Source organism: Akebia trifoliata, chromosome 15 (genome assembly GCF_017979445.1).
Source record: "Akebia trifoliata isolate Shusen 1 chromosome 15, ASM1797944v1, whole genome shotgun sequence".
Taxonomy (NCBI): Eukaryota; Viridiplantae; Streptophyta; class Magnoliopsida; order Ranunculales; family Lardizabalaceae; genus Akebia; species Akebia trifoliata.
The window spans coordinates 9,076,643-9,102,967 of record NC_141389.1 but is presented as its reverse complement, the minus strand read 5'-3'; the positions used below and the strand labels follow the sequence as shown (position 1 = coordinate 9,102,967).

Here is a 26,325-nt window from a genome sequence, read left to right as displayed (position 1 = left end):
CACCCCACTGTTTTTCAGTTATTAACTTAGCTTTAATTTTTATTTTAATTGAGGTGAAATAAGTAAAAGTTGGAGTGCCAATAAGCAGCTTTCTATAGAAATCAGGGTCTTACAGGTATTTATTTAAATTTTAAAATGGTGTGGGTCCATTCCAAGGTTTGCTATGTAACGAGCTTGAAGGGAGTTTTGTAATAAAAATACAACAGGTTGCTCCCTGCAAGTACATCGCTGTTAAATTTAGTGAAACCCTTTTGAGTCTTACTAAGGATCATTTTGCTCAAATGGATCACCACACCACAACCCTCTATGTTTCATCGAAAAACTCAGATGCAAAAAATAATTCAAAAAATAATTTCTTTTGAAATAGATTTGTCTTCTTTCATGAAATAAATTCATCCTTTAAAGTTTTGTTCACCAGTTCAGCTTCTTCACTGAATTAGATAATTCTGTAGGATTTTCTACATATTTTTGTTGTTAATGGCTTACATTACAATTTGAAATAATCATGTAAAATTGAACCTAAAATTTCTTATTTTGTGCAATGGCTGATGGTGAACGCTCCCAGTTGAGTTGTCATATACATTTCTATGTTCCATGTAAAGACTCACGAAAATTGATTTGACTCGTTTGAGTTATCTTGTCTCACACTAGTAACACTAGATCTCTAATAAAGAATTAAAATGTATGAGAAATACAAAAGACAATGAAAATATTCTTCATCTAATTTATCATTCATGAATGCGTGGTGTGGATCCTAGAAGAGTTATGAGTCGTACTGGACTAATGTTGAAATTGAAATCGTTTCACACATTGGTGTGCACATAACCATAGATGCTTCTCACTCATATCTCGAAGAAAAGTATCTATGATTCTGTAATCACATCCAGGTCAGCAATGTTTGGAATGATGTAAATTTCAATGTTACTTCGGCATTTTCCTTAAATTATCAACATACCTCAAATCAAAATCCATCAAATGGATCATGATATGATGTCATAAGCTCATGATATCATGATATGACATCATAATGAGATCAGGATATCCATCAAATGTAAATTTCAATGTTTGACCAATTTAATCGAATACTTAAACCAATCAATGTGACAAGTGTACAAACTTTGACTATGTAAGACTAGTTTGCATCTTTAAGAGGTCGTCATTATAAAAACCCAGGAGGCTCACATCTTTCGACATTGGAATCATTTGGTGCTTGTTAGGTTTGTTTTAGTCTCTCTGGGGAAGAAGCCACAACTTTCGGGTTCTATAATACATTAAGAGAAATGGAGCATTTAAATGTGGGCAGCCCAAACCCAAACACAAACAGGTGTGGATCTGATGCTTGGTAAGTTTTTTTCCTTGTGGACTTATTTTAACATCAAACTAGGGATGTCAACGGGTTTGTTTTGGTTGGGTTTCTAAAAGAATTGAAATTAAAATTGTTCAATTTTATTGGTTTTGGTTTCTGCTGGTTCTGGTTCCAATTCTCAAAACTTATTGGGTGGGAATAAAATATGGCTGTGCAACTTGGACGGGTTAGAGGGTCAACTCAGGTTCAACCCAAAATGTAGAACGTTCAACCCGACTGTCAGGTTAGAGCTCATTAACTTAAGCTCAATCCGAGATTGAGCTTCTAAAATCAAGTTGAGCACGAGTTAGCCCAAGTTATATAATTTTGGGCAGGTTGGACAGGTTGAACTCATTGAGGAAGTCTATTTCATTTTGATCAACACATAAATTTTATTTTATTTTTAAATAATAAAATATAATATAAAAAATAAAATCACTAGACAATGTATATCCCTAGAAGAATCTAGTCAGTCGTGTATCTGTTGTTTTATCTCATCTATGGAAACAAAGAAACCAAGTTCGAGTCATCTTATATGGTATTAGAACTCAAGATTTAAACGATTTCTAATCAAAATATATTTATGTATCTACAATTATTATTTTTTCTAATTATAAGGTTACTTAATTCAAGGACTTTCAGCATAAAATTTTCATAAGGTTATGGCAATGGCAAAAAATGGTCACTTTTCTTTTTAATACTCAAAATAGGGTTATTTGCTCTAGGAACTCATTTTTTTGGACATAAATGCTCCCACCTACAATTTTTCTAATAAACCCTTGAAAAATATTCCATTGAAATAGAGAGATTCATTTCCTCTAATAAAAAAGTCATTAAGCTCACTTACTAGGATCTTGGTTTGAGAAACAATAGTGAACCTTATAGATCTGCCCACTCTTGTGTTCAATATCCTTGATCTATTAGAGCTTTCCACTACTAAACATTATCACTTTTTCTTCTATTTCTTTCATTTAAAAAAAAAATCATTTATATATTCTTAAAATATATTTCTCCTCAGTAGTTTGACAAACCGAAAATGGTAGTAAAAAAATTGATTTTGCAAAATTTTAAGCTTTTGTACATAAAATTTAGCCAGTGTCAAAGTTCAACTTTGGAATGTATTATACCGTTGAGAATCAATGTTACCTATCGTTGAGGTTTGATGCTGTAGACCATTTTTCACTTACAGAAACTTCTGATATTCTTAATCGTCAAGGTTTGACTATTGGTAATGTTGAGCCTCGAGGTATAATATATTCTAGTGTCGATATTCGCCACTGAGTAAATATTTTGAACAAAACCTTTAAAATTTCGCGAAATTAATTTGTTTGGTTACCATTTTTCATTTATATAGCTAGTGAGGATATAGATATATATATATATATATATATATATATATATATATATATATATATATATATATGTATATATATCAAGGTTAAAGAATATATAAATAATTTTTTTTTAAGAAAGAAATGGAGGAGAGAGTGATTATCTTGGTGGAAAGCTCCAATAAATCGTGAATCAAATAGAGAGTGGATAGATCTACAAGGTTCACTATCATTCTTCAGATCTAGAGCCTCGTTGATAATTATTTGTTACAATGTTTTTTACAATACCGTTCTACTGTCATTTATTTATCAATATTTTTTTACAACACCAACTAGGTGCAATTAGATCTTGTAAAATGGATTTACATAATTGCCCTCCCTAACATATGAAAATTGAAAATTTTGATAAGAAAATTCGAAGGGCCAAGGTGCTCGAATTTTAGTATGCTCCCGATTCAATGGCTTAGAACCGTTGAATTTCTCCCATCCTCCATTAATTTGGAGGTTTCGGCCCGAAAAAAAAAAAAAAAAAAAAAAAAAAAGTTCGACAATGAAAATTTTGACATCTTAGTCCATCAAATTTTATGAAATTTAACTGTCTTGGATCGTCGAATATGACTTTTTTTCATGTTGCGGGCTTTGCCCCTAGGACCAAGGGATAACTATTTGTTACAATGTTTTTTTATGATACTATTCGACTGTCGTTTATTCTTTCAATGTTTTTTTACAATACCACCGGATGCAGTTGGATCTTGTAAAATGGATTTGCATCCAGGCAATTTAAACAATTTTGTAACAAATAGTTGTCCTCTGATCCCCGGACAGATGGGACTACCTACGACAACAAATACACATATATAGAAAAAGAATTGAATATAACAACTAATCGGGCTGAGTTCCTAATCCAAGTCGGCAAGTTTACTAGTTGGTTGCAACCAGTTTAATTATATTTAAATTGAAACTCAGCGAGTTAATTAGAGTCATTTATCTCTTGTGGTAGTCCTTGTAGTATTATAACAATCACAGAAGATGAATCCCAAAGTGCTCGACGGACTGGTATGAAGCCTCGAATCCCAAAGGTTCCAAAGGTACTGCGAGATATCGAAGACCACGACAAATGCTTTGATCCTGTGGTGTTGTCGATTGGCCCTTACCACCACGGAAAACCTGAGTTGGAGATGGTACAAAATCTCAAGATTGCTTGCGCTCGACAATTTGTCTCAGGTTGTGATCTTAATAACTTCTGCAGCATGGCTGAAGATGTGGCTACTAAAGCCTGGGCTTACTATGATTGGTCCATGATTGGGCAGAGGTTCGATTACAAAGAGTTCGCAAGGATGATGTTCATTGATGGTTGCTTTATTCTGCATTTCATTGATTGGGTCTTTGGTATTGAAACACGTAGCGAACTGGTCAAACATATAAATATTAGCGCTCTCATATGGAGAGATTTGTTCTTGCTTGAGAACCAACTCCCATATGTAGTTCTCAAGGCATTCATGAGCTTGAGCTTCAAATACACTGAAGCTAAATGGCAAGAAATGTTCGATGAATGTATCAATTGCATGGTTAATCCCCAAGACTTTTATTCTAGTGAGGATGGTGCTGAAAGCTATGATCAACAACAGAATCAATCTATTGGGGATGGGGGAGATGATCAACGACAACCGCTTCTTCATCAATCTATTGGGGATGGGGGAGATGATCAACAACAACCGCTTCATCTTCTTGACCTTCTTTGGATCAAACTGGTTGGTTCTCGTGACAATGCTCAGACATCTAGCCAATCTTATTTGAAATGGAGATCATACCCTTCAATCAATGAGCTTGTAGCGGTGGGAATTAATATCAAGAGGAGTAATACAAGTTGTTTAAATGACATTCATTTTCGACGTACCATGTTTGGTGGAGAGTTGTTACTTCCTCAAATGGTCATTCGTAACTATACCAGAGAAAAGTTTCTCAACTTGGTTGCCTATGAGAGGAGCATAGGTACATATTATTTTCCAGTTAGTTCTTACCTCTATTTCATGGATACACTCATTGATGATGCCAATGATGTGAAGAAGCTGCGGTCCAAGAGAATATTATACAATTCTCTTGGCACCAACGAGCGAGTGGCCGATATCTTCAACAAATTGGCTGTTGGATTGGTGCCGAATCCTGATGCTTATCCACAAGTTATAAGGGGCATTCATGAACATTACAAAAGCAAAATGAAGGTTTCCATTGGAGAATTTGTACACTCTCATTTTAGTGGTCCCTGGTCTATTATAGCTACCATTGCTGCAGGCATTACTATCCTCCTAACTTTCTTTCAAACCATATCCTCACTCTCAAGTGCTAATTAGTAATTTTCATCTTTTATTAGTAGAATTAATGTGAATGATTAAGCTCTCCTAAAAATTAAGGTACTTAATAGTGATGTAGAGAAGGTGCTTGTTTGAGATTTTAGGGTTTCCCTTTGTTCTCTTCTTTGTAATCTAAGGTGTCTCCCCTTGTTACCGTCTCTTTCTTATAATATATAAAATATTTGCTTTCTTAGTAAAAAAAAGAAAAATTCTTATGGAATTCCTTATGTAGTTCTTTTAGAATATTTTCTTTATTGCCATTTCCTTCTCTTAGCAGCAATCAACTGCTTTGGTTGTAAGCCTGTAATACAATTGGTTAGCCGATATGCTACAATGCTCAGCACCATTAAATCATGGATTTAAGAATAAATTACCTTTAATTTGTATCTTTTACAATTTGAAACGTGCATTTGTTATTATTTCATGATATGGCCGAATTTAGTCAGCAAGGACATCCAAATTCATATTTTCTATATAAATTAATCTTCAAAATCTCTAATAACCACTAAACACAAATTTCTAAATTAAGCAAATTCCCATAATCCATAACGTAGTACTTGTTACATAATTAGAGTTGTTTAGGTAATATGACCATGGATTTCAAAATTGGTATCTCGTCTCGTCTCGTTAAGCTCTGATACCGAGTTGACTTGTACGATACGTCTCGTTTGAGTTGTCTCGTTTGACATTGAGACAATGGTTTTTAACCATTTAAAAATTCTGAAAAAAAATTCAAAAATGATTCCTATTAAAAAAATGAACCCAACAAAGTATAAAATAATAAAAAAAATCTATTTGGGGGTGAAAGAATAGAGAGTTGAGGCTTTAACACGTTTGTCTTGGTTAACTCGGACGAGATTTTGAAAATCATGTTAGATGCGTCCCGTTTAACTCATGGGTTAATCATTTTCTACGTTGTCTCGTTTGTATCGTCCGAGATATTGAAAAATATCGTCCGAGACGAGTCACTTATCTTACAATACGCGGTCATTTCAAATTACTTTGTGAGTTGGTCTCATTCAATTTTGATACCGAGTTAACTCGGACGATACTTCTCGATCTCAGACGAGTTTAAAAACCATTAATATGACTGCCCAAGTGGCTTACTCAAATGACTCCATGATGTGACAAGTTCAGATACCATGGATCTGAACATCAAGGGATATGCGATTGCATTTTCCCATAAAAACGACCCCATGGGAATCGTGTATCCCGATGCGTACAGATCTATGGTTCCTAAACTTGTCCACCTCATAGAGTCATTTGAGTATGCCAACTAGCGAGACATATTATCAGGACTCTCAAAATTATTATTTGGTGATATTATCTAGTAAAGTACTTTTGAAATGTACCCTTGACCAAAAGTCAACATTCATTAGCTATGAATATCCCAAATACCCTCCCACGACAAGTTACTAAAATGCCATTAGATATTTAAAAGAAGAAAAGAAGGTTAAAATGGATCTCATCAAGTGTAGAGTTTGTTTTCTTTCACGTAATAAATTCATCCTTTTAAAGTTTTGTTCACCAGTTCCGCTTCTTAACTCTGTAGGATATTCTCTACAAATTTTCCTCCTTAATGGCCTACATTACAATTTTGAAATATTCATGTAAAATTGAACCTAAAATTTCTTATTGTGCTATGGATGATGGTGAATGCTCCCGGTTGAATTGTTATATACATTTCTATGTTCCGTGTAAAGACTCACACAAACTGATTTGACTTGTTCGAGTTATCTTGTCTCACACTAGTAACACTAGATCTCTAATAAAGAATTAAAAATGGATGAGAAATACAAAAGACAATGAAAATATTCTTCATCTAATTTATCATTCACGAAGAGCGGGGGTATCCCTTGAGTTGGCAAATATTATTGGTAACGATCTTTGTTGTAAATATATTCATGTGTGAGTTTGGAATAAAGGGAAGGGTCCCATTAATCTCCAATTTGTGACTAAAAAAGAAAAAGAATAAGAAAAAAAGCCTTAACTAGCAAATTTTCACAATATGGAAAAAACCCAAATTTGATGCCCAGGGCCATCAAATTTCATAAATTTGACAAACAAAAGGGTTGAATTAGTGTCAAATGTTTCATTGTTAAATTTTTATTTTTGACGGGCTGAAACTATCCAATTAATGAAAGATAGGAGAAATTCGATAACTATAAGCCATCAAATCTGTGAACATCAAGAATTTTAACGGTCCTATCTCATCAAAATTCAATTTCTAAAATCCGTGGGCCTTGCCTAGTCAATTTTTTCTGTCAAATTTTTTAGTTTTCACGTACACAATGTGAAAAAAACCCAAATTTGACAGTCTTGGGCCGTCAAATTTCAAAAAATTTCTATGAACCAAGGGGTCAAAATGGCATTGAATTTTTCATTGTCAAATATTTTTTTCCGATGGGTCGAAACTGTCAAATTAATGAAAGATGAGAGAAATTCGACAGCTCTAAGCCGTCAAATTTGGGAACATCAATAATTTTGACGGTCCTAGACTGTCAAAATTCAGCTTCTAAACTTCGTAAGCCAAGGTCCGTCAATTTTTTCTGTTGAATTTTTCAATTTTCACGTAATGGTAGTGTTTTCAATGTGAAGTTGTCACTTAGCTAATGACTCCGCTTGATCGATTGCTCTACCTAAGGCTGTACTCTATGATTTTTTTTTCTAGGTCATCACGTAATGAAAAACAAAATTGTTCGTAGAAAACTCAATTCGGGATATCACAGAATCTTGAATCAACCAATCACATGAACCCGCGTATATTGATGGCATCCCAAATTTAAAACTACCCTCATAGCAAAAAATCATTGATTGACTTTTTTGTGTGCCAAAAATATCTTATCTGTCTCACATTATTATTCTTTATTCCTAACTCGTAACTACTGCAAGGACTAGATTATAATAAAGGTAAAAAAAAAATAGCAGATCAACCATTTCCTTTACTTGGTATGCGAGGAAGATATGATACTTCAAACTTCTATGCAATACTATTTCTTCATTTAACTTCACTTCACTCCTATATGTATATATAAACTCAAGTACATTTTACAATGTCCGTACATAACTGGTAACTGCATCTCAGTTTGAGCTGTATTTCATGGCCCAAAGCGATGAAATTAGTTCGGTTCAACGAGAAGAATCCGGAGAAATGAGCAACAAGGATGCTTGGTTGGTCAACTTAATGAAGATCGACAGTGGTGATAAAAGTGGCGATATTAAGTCTCGAATTCAAAGCGTACCACAATTGATGTGTGAAATCAAAGACCATGAAACATGCTTTGTTCCTAGGGTGGTGTCCATTGGTCCTTACTACCGTGGAAAACCTGAGTTTGAGACAATAGAGAAGATCAAGCCTACACTCGCTTGGAGATTTGCCTCAGATTGTGACAAGAAGATTGAGGACTTGTACAAGAAGGTTGTTGATGTCACTGCTAAAGCTAGGAAGTACTATTCTGATGGCTCCACAACTCACTTTAATGACAAATAATTCATTCACATAATGTTCCTCGATGGATGCTTTGTTCTGAATTACATTTATTGCGTTGTCAATAATAATTACAATGATGAGTTGTTGACATGCCGCCAAGTTGAACATTATTTATTGAGAGACTTGTTCTTGCTTGAGAACCTACTCCCATATGTGGTTCTGATGGAATTTATGAGCTTGAGATCCCCTGGAGAGGAGGAAGGAGAAAAGATACATGACTTTATCAACACGATGATTGATAAGACAGAACACTGTTCCAAAGGACATTGTGGACATCAGCAACCACTTCATCTCCTTCACCTTTTTTGGACCAAATTGCTTGGTGGAAATGGCAAGCCTCACCAATCTCAATTGAACTATGGCATTTGGCACAGTAAAAGAGCTTAAAGCCATGGGGATTAAATTCAGGCAGAGTCGTTTGTAATCTTCATTATAATTTTGAAACTGCATTAGCCCACAATTGGTTCCACATTGTCAATGATGCCTACAACTCAGATGGTAAGTGTACAAACATTAAAATCATACCTCCCTAATGATTCAAAACTGGTTGAGCTAAATCATTGATCATAACAGGGCTTTGAGCAACAAAATTTGACACTACAACTAAGGATAGTAAAAAATGCATATTTGGAGTAAAAAAAGGAAATGAAAATCCAATACTTATCTAAAATCAGTTTAACATCGTGGACTAGCACATTAATGTTGATAAATACATATTTTATGTGTTGTATTAATAATTATTATTTTGTAAATATTATACTTACAAATAATATTGATAATTACATATGTTATTGATACTTTTCCCTATTTTTAATAATTATAATTATTATATTAAAAAAATTAATTAATACTTACTAATAATTATAATTATTATATTACTTTTCATAATTTTTCTTTAAAATGAAGTAAATTTTGTACAAAAATAATAATGTATTTTATAATGATTAAATAATTAATAACTTAAACGAATTTTTAACATTATAACAATTATTTTAAAAAAAATCAAAGTTCTTATCTGATTTTTTCAAAGTGAGAGTGGGGACTTTTTGCCACTCTATTATATTTTACAAAAAAAAAAAAAAAAATCATTTTTCCTAATGATTGTAACTATTATACTAAAAAAAAGCAGTTAATACTTACAAATAATATTGAAAAATAACTAATATTGATAATTACAAATACTATTTGTAATTCTTGAAAATACCTATTATTTGTTATTTTTAATAATTATAATTATTATATTACAAAAATTATAATTAATGCTTACACATAAAAAAAATATTATTTTTAATTTTGATAATTTTGTAAAAATAATTATAAAATAATTTATTATTATTTTTATATTAATTTTTCCTATTTTTAATAATTATAACTACTATTTTTAATTTATATTTTTAATGATATAAGTCAAAGAGCTTGAAAATGATTGGTTTCAAAAAGAAAAAATAATTGAATTTTGGTTATAGGTTGAAAATGTATTTAGGTGTTTTTCAAGTTTATGAAAGAAGATCAAGGTCAAAGGGGGCTTATCATCAATTTGAAAACAAAAAGATATCTCAAATATTCACCAATTTGATAGAGGGGATGTCTCAATCATCCAAAAATTTGATGTGATAGGAGCAACAAGGTAAATGGCATGTCATCAATTTGAAAATATCGATGGTATCTAAATATATATTCACCGAAACATACAAGAACGTTTAATCACCCAAAACCTTGGGTGAGGGGTGGGGGAACATAGGGCTTCTCAAATATTTATGAAAATATAAATAGATGTCTAAAACCCAGAAAAGTTGGACACTGTCACATGATGGTATCTAAAATAGTTGAGAAACGATAGTGAAACGAAAGCGGTGGGAATTAATATCAAGAGGAGTAATACAAGTTGTTTAAATGACATTCATTTTCGACCTACCATGTTTGGTGGAGAGTTGTTACTTCCTCAAATGGTCATTGATGACAATACCACAGAAATGTTTCAAAATTATTATTTGGTGATATTATCTAGTAAAATACTTTTTGAAATGTACCTTGACCAAAAGTCAGCATTCATTAGCGATGAATATCCAAAATACCCTCCCAGGACAAGTTAATAAAATGCCATTAGATATTTAAAAAGAAGATTAAAATAGATCTCATCAAAGTATAGAGTTTGTCTTCTTTCATGAAATAAATTCATCCTTTAAAGTTTTGTTCACCAGTTCGGCTTCTTCACTGAATTAGATAATTCTATAGGATTTTCTACATATTTTTGTCATTAATGGCCTACATTACAATTTTGAAATAATCATGTAACATTGAACCTAAAATTTCTTATTTTGTGTAATGGATGATGGTGAACGCTCTCAGTTGAATTATTATATACATTTCTATGTTCCATGTAAAGACTCACGAAAATTGATTGACTCGTTCGAGTTATCTTGTCTCACACTAGTAACACTAGATCTCTAATAAAGAATTAAAAATGTATGAGAAACACAAAAGACAATGAAAATATTCTTTATCTAATTTATCATTCATGAAAGCGTGGTGTGATTCCTAGAAGAGTTGACTTATGAGTCGTAATGGACTAACGTTGAAATTGACATCGTTTCACATATTGGTGTGCTCATAACCATAGATGCTTTTCACTTGTATCTCGATGAAAAGTATCTATGATTATGTACTCACATCCAGGTCAGCAATGTTTGGAACGATGTAAAATCCATCAAATGGATCATGATATGATTTCATAATCGGGTCAGGAGATCATGATATGACATCATAATCTTGACGTCATCAAATGGTCATCATATGACATCATAATCGGGTCAAGATATCATGATACTGACAAAAACACGTGGTTCACGTGGTAAGATTTATGAGACAAGAATTAATTTTTTGAATATGACGCCTAACTAGATTTTTAAATAAGCTTTTATTACGAACCAAAAATGCGTGATGTGGATCCTAGAAGAGTTATGAGTCGTACTGGACTAATGTTGAAATTGAAATCGTTTCACACATTGGTGTGCACATAACCATAGATGCTTCTCACTCGTATCTCGATGTAAAGTATCTATGATTCTGTAATCACATCCAGGTCAGCAATGCTTGGAATGATGTAAATTTCAATGTTACTCCCGCATCAACATACCTCAAATCAAAATCCATCAAATGGATCATGATATGACGTCATAAGGTCAGGATATCCATCAAATGTAAATTTCAATGTTTGATCAATTTAATCGATTACTTGAACCAATCAATGTGACAGGTGTACAAACTTTGAATAGGGCACCATATATTTTTCACTACTGACTATGTAAGACTAGTTTGCATCTTTAAGAGGTCGTCATTATAAAAACCCAGGAGGCTCACATCTTTCGACATTGGAATCATTTGGTGCTTGTTAGGTTTGTTTTAGTCTCTCTCGGGAAGAAGCCACAACTTTCGGGTTCTATAATACATTAAGAGAAATGGAGCATTTAAATGTGGGCAGCCCAAACCCAAACACAAACGGGTGTGGATCTGATGCTTGGTAAGTTATTTTCCTCGTGGACTTATTTTAACAACAAACTAGGGATGTCAACGGGTTGGTTTTGGTTGGGTTCCTAAAAGAATTGAAATTAAAATTGTTCAATTTTATTGGTTTTGGTTTCTGCTGGTTCTGGTTCCAATTCTCAAAACTTATTGGGCGGGAACAAAATATGACTGTGCAATTTGGACGGGTTAGAGGGTCAACTCTAGTTCAACCCAAAATGTAGAACCTTCAACCCAACCGTCAGGTCAGAGCACATTAACCTAAGTTCAATATGAGATTGAGCTTTTAAAATCAAATTGAGCACGAGTTAACCCAAGTTATATAATTTTGGTCGGGTTGGATGGGTTGATCTCATTGAGGAAGTCTATTTCATTTTGATCAACACATAAATTTTATTTTATATTTAAAAAATAAAATATAATATAAAAAATAAAAAAAGAATCTAGTAGCCGTGTATCTGTTGCTTTGTCTCATCTATGGAAACAACGAAACCAAGTTGACTCATTCGAGTCATCTTATATGGTATTAGAACTCAAGATTTAAACGATTTTTTAATCAAAATATATTTATGGCAAAAAATGACCACTTTTCTTTTTAATACTCAAAATAGGGTTATTTGCTCTAGGAACTCATTTTTTTTTTTGGACATAAATGCTTCCACCTACAATTTTTTTAATAAACCCTTGAAAAATATTCCATTGAAATAGAGAGATTCATTTCCTCTAATAAAAAAGTCATTGAGCTCACCTACTAGGATCTCGATTTGAGAAACGATAGTGAACCTTGTAGATCTACCCACTCTCGTGTTCAATATCCTTGATCTATTAGAGCTTTCCACTAAACATTATTACTTTTTCTTCTATTTTTTTCATTTAAAAAAAAAATCATTTATATATTCTTATAATATATGTCTCCTCAATAGTTTGACAAACCGAAAATGGTAGCAAAAAAATTTGATTTTGCAAAATTTTAAGCTTTTATTCATAAAATTTAACCAGTGTCAAACTTCAACTTTGGAATGTATTATACCGTCGAGAATCAATGTTACCTATCGTTGAGGTTTGATGTTGTAGACCATTTTTCACTTACAGAAACTTCTGATATTCTTATTCATCGAGGTTCGATGATAGGTAATGTTGAGTCTCAAGGTATAATATATTCCAATGTCGATGTTCACCATTGAGTAAATTTTATCAACAAAACCTTTAAAATTTCGCGAAATCAATTGTTTTGGTTACCATTTTCCATTTATATAACTTGTGAGTGTATATGTATAATATTTTTTTTAAAGAAAGAAATGGAGAAGAGAGTGATTATCTTTGGTGAAAAGCTCCAATATATCGTGAATCAAACATAAAGTGGATATATCTACAAGGTTCACTATCATTCTTCAGATCTAGAGTCTAGTTGATAAGCTCCAATACTTTTTAATGGGTTTTGGTTGAGAGAATAATGAACTTCTCTCTCTATTCTGATTGTATAAAAGGTTGGTAGGGAGGAAGTTACAATTTAGGAGAATATTTTTCAAGGGTTTGTTAAAGAAATTGTAGGTGATAGTCTTTCTATAAAAAAAAAAAAAAAAAAAACGAGTTATTGTAGCCAATAACCTAGTTTTGAGAGTTAGAAAAAAAGTGGCCCTTTCTTTCCATGCTGTAAACCTATGGAATTTTTATGCTAGAAGTGCTCAATACAAGATCAAAAATGAAACTTTTATGTTAATAAATAAATCAATTGACTTGGTCGAGCTGAGGACAAGACATCTCAGATTTTGGATGTGTCATTCTGATGAACAATTCAAATGACCTCCTGCTCAGCCACATTGTCCGACCTTAGACGAGTCAATGTGCATGATAATCGTGATTGATAGTGACTTAAGTAGACTTGGATCTCCAATGATCAGAGTCAAATAAAAAAAATGGGAAAATTATTAAAACAATAATATATTAATTAATAATTATTAAAAAATAATACTTTTTTCAAATTTATCATAAAAGTAATAAACCGATGGTTTAATCACCGGTTTTCAACTTGACAAAAATACCCTCATGAAAACTAGCGGTCCAATTGTCGGCTTTCATTTATTATTTTTTTAATACTTATAAATATGATTATTTTTACTAATTATAAATTAATATATTATTATTTTAATAATTTATTATTATTACTTTTTTGATAAATTCACTATATTATTCCCAAAATTTTACTATATTATTTTTGTAGTAATTTTCCTAAAATTATAATATTTTATAATTATTCAAAATAAGGTAAACATATATTATTTTCTAACAATATTTAAAAAAAAAAAAAAATTTTTAATTATTTGATATATTTTATAATTTATAAACTTATAAATTAATATACTAATTCTTTTAATAATTATAAATTAAAATTTTATTTTTTATAGTTTTTCCTACTAATAAATATGTAGTTATTTAATATTTTATTATATTTATTTGTAATGTAATCCTAAAAGTTATTATTTTTTTAATAAATATGACTATAATATTAAAAAAATTATAATTAATAATTACAAATAATATTGAAAAACAAAAATATTGATAATTACATAAATTATTTGTTAGTTTTCAATGTTTGTAACTATCAATATATTAATAATTATTAATTGTAACTATTATATTAATAATAAAATATTGAAAACCAAATAATCTTGATAATTACATATTTTATGTGTTGTATTAATAATTATTATTTGTAAATATTATACTTACAAATAATATTGATAATTACATATGTTATTGATACTTTTCCCTATTTTTAATAATTATAACTACTATATGAAAAAAAATAATTAATACTTACAAATGATTATAATTATTATATTATTTTTCATAATTTTTCTTAAAAATGAGGGAAATTTTTTACAAAAATAATAATGTATTTTATAATTATTAAATAATTAATAATTTAAACGAATTTTTAACAATATAACAATCATTTTTTTTAAATCATATTTCTTATCCGTTTTTCTCGAAGTGAGAGTAATTAAGAGTGAGAGTGGGGACCTTTTGCCACTCTATTATATTTTACAAAGAAAAAATCATTTTTCCTAATGATTGTAACTATTATACTAAAAAAAGTATGTAATACTTACAAATAATATTGAAAATATAACTAATAATTATAATTCCATATATTATTTGTAATTCTTGCAAATACTTATTATTTTTTATTTTTAATAATTATAATTATTAAAAAAATTATAATTAATGCTTACACATAAAAAAAAATATTATTTTTAATTATGATAATTTCGTAAAAATAATTATTTTTTAATAATTATAAAATAATTTATTATTATTTTTTATATTAATTTTTCCTATGTTTAATAATTATAACTATTATTTCATTATTTTTCTTAACTATTATAACTATTATTTTTTATATATATTTTTAACGACATAAGTCTGAAGAGCTTGAAAATGATTGATTTCAGAAAGAAAAATTATTGAATTTTGGTTATAGGTTGAAAATGTATTTAGGTTTTTTTTTAAGTTTATGAAAGAAGATCAAGGTCAAAGGGGACATATCATCAATTTGAAAACACAAATGTATATCAAATATTTACCAATTTTATAGAGGGGATGTCTCAATCATCCAAAAATTTGATGTGACAGGAGCAACAAGGTAAATGGCATGTCATCAATTTGAAAATATCGATCATCAATTTGAAAATATCGATGGTATCTAAAATATTCACTGAAACATACAAGAGGATCCTAGAAGAGTTAAGTTATGAGTTATACTGGACTAATGTTGAAATTGACATCGTTACACACATTGGTGTGCACATAACCATAGATGCTTCTCACTCGTATCTCGATAAAAAGTATCTATGATTCTGTAGTCATATTCAGGTCAACAATGTTTGGAATGATATGAAATCCATCAAATGGATCATGATATGATGTCATAATCGGGTCAGGAGATCATGATCTTGACAAAAACACATGTGGTTCACGTGGCAATATTTTTAAGGCAATAATCAATTTTATGAATATGACGTGTAACTAGATTTTTAATTAAGTTTTTATTACGAACCAAAAATGCGTGGTGTGGATCCTAGAAGAGTTAACTTATGAGTCGTACTGGACTAACGTTGAAATTGAAATCGTTTCACACATTGGTGTGCACAGAACCATAGATGCTTATCACTCTTATCTCGATGAAAAGTATCTATGATTCTGTACTCACATCCAGGTCAGCAATGTTTGTAATGATGTAAATTTCATTCTTACTTGGACATTTTCCTTAAATTATCAACATACCGCAAATCAAAATCCATCAAATGGATCGGGTCAGGATATCCATCAAATGTAAATTTCAATGTTTGATCAATTTAGTCAAATACTTAAACCAATTAATATGTGACAGGTGTACAAACTCTAAATGGGGCGCCAGATATTTTTCACTACTAACTATGTAAGACTTGTTTGCATCTTTAAGAGGTCATCATTATAAAAACCTAAGACCCTCACATCTTTCGACATTGGAATCATTTGGTGCTTGTTAGGGTTTGTTTTAGTCTCTTTGGGGAAGAAGCCACGACTTACGGGTTCTATAATATATTAAGAGAAATGGAGCCTTTAAATGTGGGCAGCCCAAACCCAAACACAAGCGGGTGTGGATGTGACGCTTGGTAAGTTATTTTACTTGTGGGCTTATTTTAACGTCAAATTAGGGATGTCAACGGCTTGGTTTTGGTTGGGTTCTTAAAAGAATTGAAATCAAAATTGTTCAATTTTATTGGTTTCGGTTTATTTTGGTTCTAGTTCCAATTCTCAAAACTTATTGGGTGGGAATAAAATATGGCTGTGCAACCTGGACGGGTTGTAGGGTTAACTCAGGTTCGAGCTCATTTACCTAAGCTCAATCCGAGATTGAACTTCTAAAATCAAGTTGAGCATGAGTTAGCCCAAGTTAAATAATTTTGGGCGGGTTGTACATGTTGAGCTCATCGAGGAAGTCTATTTCATTTTGATCAACACATAAATTTTATTTTATATTTTGAAAAAAAAAAAATACAATATAAAAAATAAATTTACTAGTAAATAAGTTTGCACAGAACCTCCAGATCCATAAATTTTTATATTATAATTTATTCCCTTAGTTTTACAAATATATTTAGGAAAAGAAAACTAATAATTTTTTAATAAATAATTAAAATATTTATATGTAAATATATAGCATCGAGTTTGGGTTGACTTGAGCTGACTCAAACCTTGAACTTCAGTTGAATCATAGCTTCAAGTGTACGTCAATATGGTAGGATGATTATGGGGATTCTCTAGACAATGTATATCCTTAGAAGAATCTAGTCAGCTGTGTATCATTGCTTTGTCTCATTTATGGAAACAAAGAAACCAAGTTGACTCATTCATGTCATCTTAACTGGTATTAGAACTCAAGATTTAAACGACTTTTTAATCAAAATATATTTATGTATATATAATTATTATTTTTCTAATTAATTCAAGGACTTTTAGCATAAAAATTTCATAAGTTTATGGCAATGACAAAAAATGGTCACTTTTTTTTCAATACTCAAAATAGGGCTACTTGCTCTAGGAACTCGTTTTTTTGGACATAAATGCCCCCACCGACAAATTTTTTAATAAACCCTTGAAAAATATTACATTGAAATAGAGAGAAATTCATTTCTTCTAATAAAAAGTCATTGAGCTCACCTACTAGGCTCTCGATTTGATAAACGATAGTGAACCTTGTAGATCTACCCACTCTCGTGTTCAATATCCTTGACCTATTAGAGCTTTCCACTAAACATTATTACTTTTTCTTCTATTTCTTTCATTTAAAAATAAATTCATTTATATATTCTTATAATATATTTCTCCTCGATAGTTTGACAAACCGAAAATGGTAGCAAAAAAATTTGATTTTGAAAAATTTTAAGCTTTTGTTCATAAAATTTAACCAGTGTCAAACTTCAACTTTGGAATGTATTATACCGTCGAGAATCAACGTTACCTAACGTTGAGGTTTGTTGTTATAGACCATTTTTCACTTACAAAAACTTCTGATATTCTTATTCGTCGAGGTTCGACGATAGGTAATGTTGAGCCTCAAGTATATTCCAGTGTTGATATTCGCCATTGAGTAACTTTTATGAACAAAACCTTTAAAATTTCGCGAAATTAATTGTTTTGGTTACCATTTAAATTAATTGTTTTGGTTACCATTTTCCATTTATATAACTTGTGAGGATATGTATATATATATAATTTTTTTTAAAAGAAAGAAATGGAGAAGAGAGTGATTATCTTTGGTGGAAAGCTCCAATAAATCGTGAATCAACATAGAGTGGATATATCTACAAGGTTCTCTATCATTCTTCAGATTTAGAGCCTCGTTGATGAGCTCCAATAACTTTTTAATGGGTTTTGGTTGAGAGAATAATGAACTTCTCTCTCTATTTTGATTGTATAAAAGGTTGGAAGGGAGGAAGTTACAATTAGGAGAATATTTTTCAAGGGTTTGTTAAAGAAATTGTAGGTGATAGTATTTCTTAAAAAAAAAAAAAAAAAAAAAAAAACATGAGTTATTGTAGCCAATAAACTAGTTTTGAGTGTTAGAAAAAAAGTGGCCCTTTCTTTCCATGGCTATAAACCTATGGAATTTTTATGCTAAAAGTGCTCAATACAATATCAAAAATGAAACTTTTATGTTCATAAATAAATCAATTGAAGTGCTCATCCAAAATCAATTGATTTTGGATGAGTCGTTCTAATGAACAATTCAAATGACCTCTTGCCCGGCCACGTTGTCCGACCTTAGACGAGTCAATGTGATAATCATGATTGATAGTGACTTAAGTAGACTTGGATCTCCAATGATCATAGTCAAATAAAAAAATGGGAAAATTATAAAAACAATAAGATATTAATTAATAATTATTAAAAAATAATACTTTTTCAAATTTATCAAAAAAGTAATAAACCGATGGTTGAATCACCAGTTTTCAACTTGACAAAAATACCCTCATGAAAACGAGCGGTCCAATTGTGGGTTTTCATTTATTATTTTTTAATACTTATAAATATGATTTTTTTACTAATTATAAATTAATATATTATTATTTTTATAATTTATTATTATTACTTTTTTGATAAATTCACTATATTCCCAAAAAATTACTATATTATTTTATAGTAATTTTCCTAAAATTATATTATTTTATAATTATTTAAAATAAGGAAAAAATATATTATTTTCTAACAATATTTCAAAATAAAAAATTAAAAAATTAGTTGATATATTTTATGTTTACATTTATCTAACTCATAAACTTATAAATTAATATACTAATTCTTTTAATTTTTATTATATTTATTTTTAATGTAATCCTAAAATTATTATTTTTTAATAAATATGACTATAATATTAAAAAAATTATAATTATAATTACAAGTAATATTGAAAAACAAAATATTTATAATTACATAAATTATTTGCTAGTTTTCAATATTTGTAACTATTCAAAATAAAAAATTTATAAATTATTTGATTTATAATTACATTTTTATAATTTATAAACTTATAAATTAATATACTAATTCTTTTAATAATTATAAATTAAAATTTTGTTTTTTTTTATAGTTTTTCCTACTAATAATATGTATTTATTTAATTTTATATATTTATTTGTAATGTAATCCTAAATTATTTTTTTAAATAAATATGACTATAATATTAAAAAAATTATAATTAATAATTACAAATAATATTGAAAAACAAAAATATTGATAATTACATAAATTATTTGCTAGTTTTCAATGTTTGTAACTATAAAATATTAATAATTATTAATTGTAACTATTATATTAATAATATAATATTGAAAACCAAATAATGTGATAATTACATATTTTATGTGTTGTATTAATAATTATTATTTGTAAATATTATACTAACAAATAATATTGATAATTACATAAGCTATTAATTAATACTTACAAATAATTATAATAATTATATTATTTTTCATAATTTTTCTTTAAAATGAGGGAAAATTTTTACAAAAATAATAATGTATTTTATAATTATTAAATAATTAATAATTTAAACGAATTTTAACAATATAACAATTTAAAAAAAATCATATTCTTATCCGATTTTTTTCGAATGAGAGTGGGACTTTTTGCCACTCTATTATATTAAAAAAAAAAATCATTTTTCCTAATGATTGTAACTATTAATTATACTAAACAAATTACTTAATACTTACAAATAATATTGAAAAATAACTAATATTCATAATTACATATGTTATTTGTTATATTTTATTATTTGTAATTCTTGAAAATATCTATTATTTGTTATTTTTAATAATTATAATTATTATATTAAAAAAATTATAATTAATGCTTAGACCTAAAAATATATATTTTTTTTAATTTTGATAATTTGTAAAATAATTATTTTTTAATAATTATAAAATAATTTATTATTTTATTTTTATTAATTTTCCCTATTTTTATTAATTATAACTATTACTTCATAATTTTTCTTAACTATTATAACTATTATTTTTAATATATATTTTTAATGATATAAGTCGAAGAGCTTGAAAATGATTGGTTTCAGAAAGAAAAATTATTGAATTTTGGTTATAGGTTGAAAATGTATTTAGTGTTTTTTAAGTTTATGAAAGAAGACCAAGGTCAAAGGGAACATATCGTCAATTTGAAAATACAAATGTATATCAAATATTCACCAATTTGATAGAGAGAATGTCTCAATCATCCAAAAATTTGATGTGATAGGAGTAACAAGGTAAATGGCTTGTCATCAAATTGAAAATATCGATGGTATCTAAAATATTCACCGAAACATACAACAGGGTTTAATCACCCAAAACCCGGGGGGGGGGGGGGGGGGGGGGGGACATAGGGCTTCTCAAATATTTATCAAAATATAATAGATGTCTAAAACCCAAAAAAGTTGGACACTGTCACATGATGGTATCTAAAATATTCACCAAAACATATAAGGGTGCCTAAAATCAATGAAAAGAATTTGGGGGAGGGGCAAAAAGTAGAAACTGTAGAGTGAGAGGGAGCAACCAGTAAAAATATGGGGGCATCTCAAATATTAAGCAAAATGCAGAAGGGGGTCTTAATGGCCTTCCCTGGCTCTGCCCCTCGGACCAAGGGATAACTATTAGTTACAATGTTTTTAACAATACCATTCTACTGTCATTTATTTTTCAATATTTTTTTACACACCACTGGATGCAATTAGATCTTGTAAAATGGATTTACATAATTGCCCTCCATGGCCATTATATGAAAATTGAAAATTTTGATAAGAAAATTCGAAGGGTCAAGGTGCACGAATTTTAGTACGTTCCCTATTCGATGGCTTAGAACCATTGAATTTCTCCTGTCCTCCATTAATTTTGAAGTTTCGGCTCGTAAAAAAAAAGTTTGACAATGAAAATTTTTACATCTTAGTCCATCAAATTTTATGAAATATAACAGTCTTGGATCGTGAAATATGACCTTTTGTCATGTTGCGGGTTTTGCCCCTGGGACCAAGGGATAACTATTTGTTACAATACACAGTAATATGACCTTTTTCATGTTGCGGGCTTTGCCCCTGGGATCAAGGGATAACTATTTGTTACAATACCATTCGACTGTCATTTATTCTTTCAATGTGTTTTTTTTACAATATCACCGGATGCAGTTGGATCTAGTAAAATGGATTTGCGTCCAGGCAATGTAAACTATGTTGTAACAAATGGTTGTCCTCTGATATAGAAAAAAAAAATAAATAAATTGAATAGAACATCCAATCGGGCTGAGTTCCTAATCCAACTCGGCAAGTTTACTAGTTGGTTGCAACCAAATTAATGATATTTAAATTGAAACTCAGCGAGTTAATTAGATCATTTATCTTTTGTGTCAGTCCTTGTACTATTATAAAAATCACAGAAGATGAATCCCAAAGTTATCGACGGCCTAGTAAGAAGCCTCGAATCCCAAAGGTTCCAATGGTACTGCGAGATATCGAAGACGACGACAAATGCTTTGATCCTGTGGTGTTGTCGATTGGCCCTTACCACTACGGAAAACCTCAGTTGGAGATGGTACAAGATCTCAAGATTGCGTGCGCTCAACAATTTGTCTCAGGTTGTGATCCTAATAACTTCTGCAGCATGGTTAAAGAAGTGGCTACTAAAGCCAGGGCTTACTATGATTCATCCATGATTCGGTGGCTGTTCGATGACAAAGAGTTGGCAAGGATGATGTTCGTTGATGGTTGCTTTATTCTGCATTTCATTGATTGGTGCATAAATGAAATAGATAGCGAGTTGCACAAACATAAAAATATTCTCTCTCTCATATGGAGAGATTTGTTCTTGCTTGAGAACCAACTCCCATATGTAGTTCTCAAGGGATTCATGAGCTTCAAATACACTGAAGTTAAATGGCAAAAAATGGTCGAGAAATGGATCAATTTCATGGTTAATCCCCAAGACTTTTCTTCTAGTGATCAACTACAACCTCTTCATCGACATATTTGGGATGGGGGAGATGATCAAGAACGACCGCTTCATCTTCTTGACCTTCTTTGGACCAAACTGGTTGGTTCTCGTGACAACGCTCAGGTTTTCCATGGTAGAAAGGACCAAACTGGTTGTTTGGAAATTTTGAAATGTAGATCGTACCCTTCAATCAATGAGCTTATAGCGGTGGGAATTAAAATCAAGATGAGTAATACAAGTTGTTTAAATGACATTCATTTTCGACCTACCATGTTTGGTGGAGAGTTGTTACTTCCTGAAATGGTCATTGGTAACTATACCAGAGAAAAGTTTCTCAACTTGGTTGCCTATGAGAGGACCATAGATACATATTATTTTCCAGTTAGTTCTTACCTCTATTTCATGGATACACTCATTCATGATGCCGATGACGTGAAGAACCTGCGGTCCAAGCGAATATTATTCAATAGGCTTGGCACCAACGAGCAAGTGGCCGATATCTTCAACAAATTAGCTGTTGGATTGGTGCTGGAACCTCAAGGTTATCAAGAAGTTCAAATGGGCATTGATAAATATTACAGAAGCAAAATGAGGGTTTTCATTGGAGAAATTCTGCACTCAAATATAGCTACCTTTGCTGCAATCATTACTATCTACCTAACTATCCTTCAAACTTTATTCTCAGTCTTAAGTTATTTGAAAGGGATGTAGAGAAGGTGCTTGTTGGAGATTTAAGGGTTTCCCTTTGTTCTCTTCTTTGTAATCTAAGGTGTCTCCCCTTGTTACCGTCACTTTCTTATAACATATAAAATATATTTGCTTTCTTAGTAAATAAAGGAAAAATTGTTGTGGAATTCCTTATGCAGTTCTTTTAGAATATTTTCTTTATTGCCATTTCCTTCTCCTAGCAGCAATCAACAGCTTTGGTTGTAAGCCTGTAATTCAATTGGTCAACCCATATGCTACAATGCTCAACACCATGAAATCATCGATATAAGAATAAATTACCCTTTGGTTTGATTATATTGTTACCAATTGATGTGATTCTTCCTATGAAGTCATTTGTTATGCCTTGTTTGGGGCAGCTTTGCTTACAAAAAATACGCTTATGCAAAATTATTGTCTTTACAAGAATCAAAATTAGAGATGTGATGTAGTAGGACTCGTTAGGCAGCATACTCAAAATGACTCCATGACATGACCAGTTCGGATTCCATAGATTTGAACGCCACGGGATATGCGATTGCATTTCCCCATAAAAAATGTATCTCGAGGGAATCGTGTATCCCGAGGCGTACAGATCTATCGTTCTTAAACTTGTCCACACCAAGGAGTCATTTGAGTATGCCAACTGGCAAGACATATTATCAGGACTCTCAAAATTATTATTTTAAAGTACCTTTTGAAATGTACCCTTGGCCAAAAGTTAGCATTCATTATCGATGAATATCCAAAATACCCTCCCAGGACAAGTTACCATAATACCATTAGATATTTAAAAAGAAGATGAAAATAGATCTCATCAAAGTGTAGAGTTCACAGAAAATTCAATTTGGGATATTACAAAATCTTGGATTGACCAATCACATGAACCCACGTATATTGATGGCATCCCAAATTTAAAATTACCCTCATTAGTGCGATTAACTTTTCTCTGAGCGTACAATCCCTGATTGACTTTTTTGTGAGCTAAAAATATCTCATCTGTCTCACATTATTAATCTTTATTCCTAACTTGTAACTATTGCAAGGCCTAGAACATAATAAAGGTGAAAAAAAAAAATAATAGATCAACCATTTCCTTTACTTGGTTGCGAGGAAGGTATGATACTTCAAACTCCCATGCAATATTGTTTCTTCATTGTACTTCACTTCACTCCTGTATGTATATGTAAACTCAAGTACATTTTGCAGTGTTTGTAACTGCATCCCAGTTTGAGCTGTATTTCATGGCCCAAAGAAAGTGAGGGTTATGGTTTCGATAGTGTGTGTGTGTGTGTGTGTGTGTGAGAGAGAGAGAGAGAGAGAGAGAGAGAGAGAGAGAGAGAGATTTAGGGTTAGGATTAGGGTTTCGAACGCAAATGACATCGGATTTGGGTAAGGGTTTAAAGAGATAGTGCAAAAGGGAGAGAGTTATGATTTAAATATAGAGTGCGAGAGAGATACCTGTAGAGAGAGAATACAAGATAGATTTGAAGCTTCTGCCACCGGACAACAGTTCAAAAAAGACGAAGCCTGCCTTAGTTTGAGAGAGGGGATCTCTTCAAACTTTTATGTTTTGTGCAAGCATATTCGCGTCAGTTAGAAGACAAGAGATAGATGGCGAAGATGATCTGATTTTGGGTATAAGAGAGAGATATGTGACAGAGGGGTAACTTTTAATTTCCAAAACTTTATACACACAAAATGATTTCCAATTGTCTTCTCTTGATCTCATCTGTCGAATCATGAAATATCTAATGGTCTTTAAAACTAGGTATGATCCTCGGCTAACATTAGGATATATATGGGTGGCATTCGGAGGCCCTAAAGAGAGCCAAACATTTTTCAATTTGTAGGCTAGAGGTTTTAGAATGTGCTGATTTTTTGCGAGGATGATCTCTATGATGAGAAGATCATCCTCATAAAAAAATCAGCCCATTCTAAAACTTCTAACCTCATCAAAAATGGTTTATAAAAATTGGACGGTCCACGATTCTTCAACTTGTAAATTAGGGTTAGAAGTTTCGCAATGAGCTAATTTTTTGTGAGGATGATCTCTTCACCTTAGAGATTATCCTTACACAAAATCTGTCCATTCTAAAATTTCTAACCTCTATTTTCAAAAATGTTTAGCTCTCTTTAGGGCCTCTGAATGTTTCCCTATATATATATAAGGTACCGTTCTTTTGACAAAATCCTAGACAACATTCTAGACAAAGCATTTTGTTTTATATGGTTAAAATTTTCAGAATGGGCTGATTTTTTGTGAAGATGATCTCTATGATGAGAAAATCATCCTCACAAAAAATCAGCAAATTCTAAAATTTCTAACCCTAGTTTATAAGATGAAGAATCTTGAACTATCAATTTTTATCGTTAGTTTGTAACCACTTTTCTTGGAGTTAGAAGTTTTAGAATTGGCTGATTTTGTATGAGTATGATCTACTAACTATAGAGATCATCCTCACAAAAAGTCAGTCCATTCCAAAACTTTTTAGCCATATAAAACAAAACTTTGTCCAGAATGTTATCTATGATTTTATCAAAAGAACGCTACCCCATATATATATATATATATATATATATATATGGTCCATTGGATTAATAAGACTATGAAAGGAGACCCTCCCCAACCTCATTTGGATTGAAAACTAGAGAATTTCTCATATTCTTCCTCTAAATCTTCTCATTTCCTACGAACCACAAAAAGATGAAAGCAAATTTGATTTTGAAAAAAAAACATGCTCTATAGCTGTAGAAAATGTAATCCGCCGCTATATTTAGTCCTTATATATAATTTTTGTTGTAGTGCCAACATCATTTTCCAATGTATCCCGATGAAAAAGATCTATGGTTCCGTGTCCTTGCCACGTTAGTCGCCTCCCCAACTGCGTGCATTCATCACGACTCTTTTAATAAATATGTCAATTGCCCCTAAATTTTTAGGATTTGTTATTAACGGTGTATATTTAACAAAAAAATTGGGAGGATTTGTTTCACTCATGGGTCCTTTGACAGAAAATGCGGATTATTTGAGGCCCTCTTTCTTACATGT

General features: G+C 30.8%; 2 protein-coding genes across 2 annotated transcripts; both read left to right on the top strand.

Moving 5' to 3' along the window:
- Positions 1–1,222: 1,222 nt before the first annotated feature.
- Positions 1,223–5,292, top strand: LOC147384242 (UPF0481 protein At3g47200-like). Its single transcript, XM_086424792.1, has 2 exons — positions 1,223–1,342; positions 3,677–5,292. The coding sequence occupies exons 1-2, from the start codon at positions 1,281–1,283 to the stop codon at positions 5,025–5,027; spliced, it is 1,413 nt and encodes a 470-aa protein (XP_086280918.1). The 5' UTR covers positions 1,223–1,280; the 3' UTR covers positions 5,028–5,292.
- Positions 5,293–16,520: 11,228 nt separating this feature from the next.
- LOC147384241 (UPF0481 protein At3g47200-like) lies at positions 16,521–23,549 on the top strand. Its single transcript, XM_086424737.1, has 2 exons — positions 16,521–16,697; positions 21,989–23,549. Exons 1-2 carry the CDS (start codon positions 16,636–16,638, stop codon positions 23,277–23,279), a joined length of 1,353 nt encoding a protein of 450 aa, XP_086280863.1. The 5' UTR covers positions 16,521–16,635; the 3' UTR covers positions 23,280–23,549.
- The last annotated feature ends 2,776 nt before the right edge of the window (positions 23,550–26,325 follow it).